Genomic DNA, 6,761 nt, shown 5'->3' on the forward strand with positions numbered 1-6,761 from the left:
TGTAGGCTACTGAAGGTAATAAAAACACAATTACCATATCTCCCAAAGAACTGTCTTGCATTTCATTTATCTTCATCAATTGCACAAAAATAGTGAGATTTCATAGCAAGGAGGATCACAACTGCTGAACAGGAAGTTTTGTTTTCTGTTGGGCTGGAATATTTTATTTTAATATCAAGCTCTCTGTTTACAGTAAATCTGTGGTAAAATATCAAAAAATTTACATTACACTGTTAATAAAATTGTCAATGTAAATAGCCTACACCAAAATACCCTGCAATTTAGAATTTACAACTAGACTTACCTATTGACAATCCCTAACACGAAAACGGAACTTGCAGCCTACAGAAAACTCTTTTAGACTGTGTCTGATTTTTCTTCGTAGTGCTGTAGGCTATATTCTCGCAAGTAAAGTTGGCATCCCACAACAAAGTTACGAAAACCTAAATAATCAAAATATATCAACCAAAAATTATAGTGGTTTGTCACTTAACTTACCCTTGATGGTATCGATTTATTCCAATACACCTAGAAATCTGTGTTTTCACAACAGGGATATTACTGTCATTTGTAATTTGTCATCCGCGATCTGGCGAAAGACAAGGTCAAGACATAACCTTCTAACGCAAGGAATTGTGGGTAAATCTCATATTTTAAAGTAAAGTGGGCTAATTATTTTTTATTTTTTGTACAATTAGAGTGTGACTGGCGAAATTACACTAAAGTCGGTAAAATGGTTCTTTCCGAAGAAAGTATCGAAAACCTCCTGCAAACGCGTAAGCTCCAGGTACGGGATTTAACAACATCGAAGAAAATCAACCTAATCAAACGTTATGTCTCCAAAACTAACGACTCGACAGCAGTGTGAAAAACGGAAGAGGAATATCAATAGACCATTATATACCAAATTATATATATTGTAACAAACAAATGCTGTGGTATTCAATATACGTCCAAATATTTTTCAGGCCCAAAATAACTGTCCCAGGACAGGAGTCCTGATCAGAACTACTTGATGTAGAGTTGATGTAGAACAGCAGCAAAAAATTAAGTACAGTAGAAAAAAAAATTAAGTATATTGATTTCGTTACACACTGTGTACAATGTACACACACACTCTGCAGTGTCAACTAACCTCCTTGTAATTTGTTCTACCTGTTCATCTTGTGGCAATAAAACTCATAAAACCCGAATATGTTTACTTACCCTGGGACAAGACCATTATGTAATCTACTTTCAGAATAGCTATTGTGTTTGCGTTCGTCCGACGGTAGGCAGCTGGAAAATGAAAGTTTTTTTTTATGAGGGAACTGAGCTGGTAAGTTCATTTCCAAATAAATTCTGTCTATTTGGAATGTAGAAAAAATTAAAGTATCGAGATATTTGTAGATTTTTGTTGTTGTCTTGAAAGTTGAACAGCTTCTCATTGTAGGAACACACATAATTTCGGTAAGTTTAACATTGTGACATGTCTGAACGGATCAAAAGTTGCAATACTAACATGTCTGTGGTACGACGCAAACAAGGTGTAATACAAACAATCACAGAGCACGTAGTGTTTTCTGTTCCAATATTGAATACCTCCGAGAAGTCTTATTTATAGTTATGTGGTTAAGCCTCTACTTTGCAGTTAATACAGTTATCTTGTGTAGTATTGTGAATAGTCCACACCACGCAACACGAGTGGTTAAATTTAAAAACCCAAAAGTAAACTTACATTTTATCCGAGGCTACTGTGGTTTCGTGATGTTGGTGTGGGCACGCAACGTAGCAAGCGCATGCTGTTGTGCAAATCAAGACAGCAAACCGTCGGTCTACTCGCCATCCAGTAACAATGCGTACATTGAAGGTAAAAGCGCGTACTCCCTGCACAGAAGTATAAGCACAATATTTGTTAAGGACAAATTTCGTAACATTGTTGCAAGTGTTTTGTCTTCAATAGTTTTGTAAAGTAGGTTGCGAAAAAAACAAAGCTACATTTTTTTAGTTATAGCGATCATGCATTTTGGCATAATTTATTGTTTCAATGAAGATATGTTTTGTTTAGAGACAGATGTAGGCCTACCAAACACCCACATCTCTGTTGAACGGTCAAGCATTCACTTATACGGTAATGTGATAGCTACAAAACCATATTGTTTGCTATAGCATCGGAACGTCACAGCCTTATATTGCTTTATTTATGACCACGCGGAATATATCTTTTTGCAGATATAGTTCCACGATCATCACCTTACGATACTGTAGTTTCATCTTCACCAAGTCCTGGAGTTGTTGTTGGAAGAAAATACACATGCAATCAGGATTGTACTGCTGACTATGATCAGTGTATTACCTGCAGAAATGGAGAGGTTTTGAAGGTGTTGGAAGAACCACAGTACGTTTGTGCCGAAATCATCTGTAAAATAAAAAAATAGCTTGTGGTCAACTTAATGGTGATCTAAGCAGAAACGTGTTGTATTTTCAGGGACAAATTTTGGGTTTACGTATCAACTGGTGATGGCCGCGAAGGGTATGTGGAAGTTGCGTGCCTTCAACAAAGATGTGAACCAACGGGGGACTCGGAGAGTCATTACGTGCAGCCATTCAATCATAAGTAAGTCGCTTGACTCAAAGCCGAGAAAATGCAATTTTACGTGAATACGTGTATGGATGGTTAAATAGGTACAAACAGACAGTTTTACTACCTAGAAATTTCGAGAATCTGTTTTCTCTTATAAACATAGGAGAAAATGGTATTACGATATATTTTAGATGGTTCTTTCCAAATATAACGAGGGCAGAATGCGAAGAAACTCTGAAACAGATTCCTTTTACGCCTGGAAAGTTCCTCGTCCGATACACCCATGATAAATCAGGTTAGTGGGGGGCTGCTCTGCAGAGGTTATTTAATTGCAAATATTTGGATAATGCTACTCCATGCAATGAAATGCTAATGTTTTGTCAAAAGTTAATGTAATATTGCATTTTTGTTACCATCAGTGCAGCTCAATCCCAACCAGACTACAAGTCATGTTATAGTCTTATCGGTTTTGCTTGAAAGCCACACAGTCAAACACATTATGTTCCCTTCGACTGACTCGTTGTACTTTCAACAAATCGGAAAGGGCCGATTTAGGGACCTGCCATCTTACATTGAGTACTACCAAGGTACCCTGTTTGGTTATCACACGAAATAATTGTCATTAAACTCGAAAAACACGCCAAACTGCAGAACATTCACATGAAAGTTTTGGAAAGTTGGTGTGTGCCACCAAAAAGAGTAAACCCGCATTTCAACGGCCAACTGCTCTAGAGTCTGTAGATATTGACCACAGTTCCCTTGAAGTAAAGGAAAGAATTGGTGTAGGAAACTTTGGAGAAGTTTACAAAGGTACACATAGTTTTATATGAGATTGCAGGTCACAAACTATATGTTATTTTGTTGCTGAAAGGACGGATCATCAACTACAACTTTGACGTTGCCATTAAAATGGCAAAATCGGGAGTTGTCGATGCAAACGAACTACTGAAAGAAGCTGTGGCCATGGAAAAACTCAAACACATTAATGTGGTTCGGCTTGTGGCTGTGGTAAGTAATGTTGTTCATTTTATTCAGGTTCTTTTAATCACCCATACGTTATTCTATCCGAATGAACATCTTCAAATATCTTTCCCAGCTGTTTCTAACGCTGTGTGTCAGACTTAGTAGAACCGTTCAGATTTCCTTGAAATTATACCAGGATTTACGAGCGAATTGCCCCCATATAATCAACACTAAAATATTGTAGGTTACAAAGGAACCTGTTTACATTGTGACGGAATTGATGTCTAATGGGAGTTTATCACAGTACTTACGAAAAAACGCGGGCAAGGCGCTGGAATTTGGTCTTCAAGCTCACTTTGCATTCCACGTGAGTAAGGTTAAATAAACACCTTACAAACAACTGAAATTACATTACCTTTTGTGACGCAGATTGCAAGCGGAATGTCGTATCTTGAGAAAGAGAATTTCATCCACAGAGACTTGCGTGCCGACAATGTCCTTTTAGGCGAAAATCTTGTTTGCAAAATCGGAGATTTTGGCCTGGCAAGATGCTTGGACGACCTTGTTTACAATACTGGAGGTGGGTCCAAGTGTTCATTTGGGTTGTCAAAGTCTGGATTTGCTTTCATTGTAATCTATTGTCCGTTTAAAAGCTGAAACGTTTCCTGTGAGATGGTCAGCACCGGAAATATTCTCATCACTTTTGTACAGCACCTTCTCCGATGTCTGGAGTTACGGAATCGTGCTTTACGAGATTGTGACTAAAGGTGCAACACCTTACTCTGGTACGTTCATGCAAACCTGTATAACTTATCCAAAAACATTACACGTCAATCTATATAACTTTCCGAGGTCTGAGATGTTAAATGAACGAATATCTGACTATGTTTTCAGAAATGGCAAATGCCGATATCGAGCAATTTGTTGTTTCGGAAAAGATACTTTCAAAGCCGACTATTTGCAACGAGTTGTTTTACAACCGAATGAAAATGTGTTGGAAGTTTAAACCACACGACAGACCGAGTTTTTATAACACTATGGTAAGTTTTAGTTTTTATTCTGCTGTGCCATTTTACTACGTTAGATTGACATCTGCTTTATATTCACTTTTGAACTTGTAGGACACTTTTGCGAGTAAATGGTAACTGATAAAGGTTTGTTGACAGATCTATTTCCGAACACTGGCTTCATACGAAGACATCGAAATCTAAACCTTGTTGCTTCTTGCAAGAAAAAGAGCTCCTGGAATACGTCATCTGCACAACAAAAAAATTTGGCAATTCACATGTAAATCATTTCAAAGCCTGTAATAAAAGTTTTTGTTGATTTGCTGTGAGATTGCAATATCTTTACGGGACAGCTTAGGAACATGCTTTGTTGTAACACGTAATACTTACAGGTTAACGAGACAAATACATGCGAGTTTACTGGAAGACCTGCGCAGATCTGGCATTTTTCAAATCTCGCTCCGACTTGTCCGAAAAAAGTGGCTGATCCAGTTCGGCTTCATTGCCTGGGCTGCGAAGCCTATAAACCTAAAGATTTTCATAAAATATCATAAAAAATAAAACAAGTTAAGGAAAATTAATGAAAACCGCAAAATGTCCTTCTGTCCAATTGAAAAATCTCATACACCGTAAATTCAGACCGGTATATGGAGAGGTTTGGTATGGAGATGTTAAACCCTTGTAATTGTGGCCATGCCTATAGGCATACAAAATAAACCGAATGCCGGATCTCCTTTCGTAACGTGTGTACCTGCAAATAAACCGAAGTGGCATTCTAATGGAAGCACAGTTTTCCCGTCGCACAGCGTGCAAACAAATAAACGAAACTTCCGTGGGTTTCAAAGTTCGCACGCAGATGGCAAGTGTTGACGGGGTTCTTTCCTGAAATACAACACGCTGTCTGTAACGCACAGTTTTACCTGGGGCTTTTTGTCCCACGGTTCAACAATAGTCACCACTAAATTCGGAGACTTTTCTTCTGCTTCTCGTCCATAATTGTGGAGCAAGTATGGACGAGAAGGCCACGGCGGTGGTTGTTTAAAGGTCTGTAATTAGTATTGCACCACGTTTGGGTTTGTCCTTTTGTACGTGGGAAACAGGTCACGAATATAAACAATGCCAATATTACATGTTACATATTAATGTACACTGTGTTCGCTACACTATTCACCGCGTTGTGAATGCACATGGAAACCGCGTTCACGACTTCGTTTAACAAAGCTAATAAACATTCGCTTCGTGGTTCTGTCTGTTTCAATAATGCTCGCTTTGTAAAGAATATGAAATTTTAAAATTGTGATTCATCTGAAAAGAACGCCAAGGCCCGTGTTTCCCCCAGCAATGCAAACAACAAATGACTTAACAGCTTATTTTGTCTCTTGCATTTTTCTGCTTTCTGCGAATTCACCAGAGTTTAAAGAAGCATACAAAGATATATAATGTTGGAAAGGTTGAGCAAGGGAACAGGAGCTGGAGGAATGATGACTGCAGTATAAAACAGTGGAGTGTCGGTAGAAAACCAGCATCGTTTAGCTTTGGTTCTTTTTGCAGCACGCTACTTTGATTCCTGGAATTTAAACCCATTCAACCTTGACTTTGGGGGGTTTTGTAGTGAACAAAGCCTCCGAGCGTTACTTTGGGGCAAAAAAATGTGCCTTTTTCAGATGAAAATTTTCCCAATCAAACTGACAGTTCAGCCCGAACACGACTGTTTGGTTAAGAAGCTTACGATATGTACGTATAGCATTGAAAAATGTACGTCTGTTATGCATTGCAAACTTATAAAGGGACTGATTATTAATTTGCACACTGTGGAACATTTGCTCCCACAGGTAAATAGTAAATTTCGCGATGAGTTGATAGGGTCTTGACTTATTTAGCAAAGGGTGGTATGTGTAATGTGCCACTTCGTAGGTGGCTGTTACTAACAAATGTTTAAGTCAGGTAAGGTTCTGCATGACATAACTTTATAAAATAGACCCGGATTTAAGGCTAACTATTGGGCTCAGTGCATTATGCACGCTTGCATGTTAAAGCGGAGTGATTTGTTAATTTTGCCACAAGTTTAACTGTATGAACATCCGCGTTATTTTTTGATTTGTACGGTCTGTTAAGTACAATTACTTGCACAATAAATGCCTGGGTGTTAGTGTACCTTTTAATTCTATTGTTTATTTTTTCAAAGTTGGCTGTTCTGTTACTTGAAGGATATTTTGTATAAAGTCTCA

The 6,761-nt window shown here is 38.1% G+C and overlaps 1 protein-coding gene across 1 annotated transcript; it reads left to right on the plus strand.

Moving 5' to 3' along the window:
• Positions 1-1,746: 1,746 nt before the first annotated feature.
• On the plus strand, positions 1,747-4,737 carry LOC145901996 (proto-oncogene tyrosine-protein kinase LCK-like). The gene is made up of 11 exons (XM_082989829.1): positions 1,747-1,849; positions 2,212-2,377; positions 2,468-2,596; positions 2,755-2,858; positions 3,215-3,373; positions 3,435-3,571; positions 3,771-3,893; positions 3,956-4,106; positions 4,180-4,311; positions 4,421-4,566; positions 4,693-4,737. Exons 1-11 carry the CDS (start codon positions 1,747-1,749, stop codon positions 4,735-4,737), a joined length of 1,395 nt encoding a protein of 464 aa, XP_082845955.1.
• The last annotated feature ends 2,024 nt before the right edge of the window (positions 4,738-6,761 follow it).

The sequence above is a fragment of the Ascidia mentula genome, chromosome 5 (assembly GCF_947561715.1).
Source record: "Ascidia mentula chromosome 5, kaAscMent1.1, whole genome shotgun sequence".
Lineage (NCBI taxonomy): Eukaryota > Metazoa > Chordata > Ascidiacea > Phlebobranchia > Ascidiidae > Ascidia > Ascidia mentula.

Bases quoted from the DNA above. Each gene is read 5' to 3' on its own strand.
- LOC145901996 (XM_082989829.1), top strand. From the start codon at position 1,747: ATGTTGGTGTGGGCACGCAACGTAGCAAGCGCATGCTGTTGTGCAAAT. The intron at 1,850-2,211 runs GTAAAAGCGCGT...ATCTTTTTGCAG, and splicing joins TAACAATGCGTACATTGAAG to ATATAGTTCCACGATCATCA. The intron at 3,894-3,955 runs GTGAGTAAGGTT...TTTGTGACGCAG, and splicing joins AAGCTCACTTTGCATTCCAC to ATTGCAAGCGGAATGTCGTA.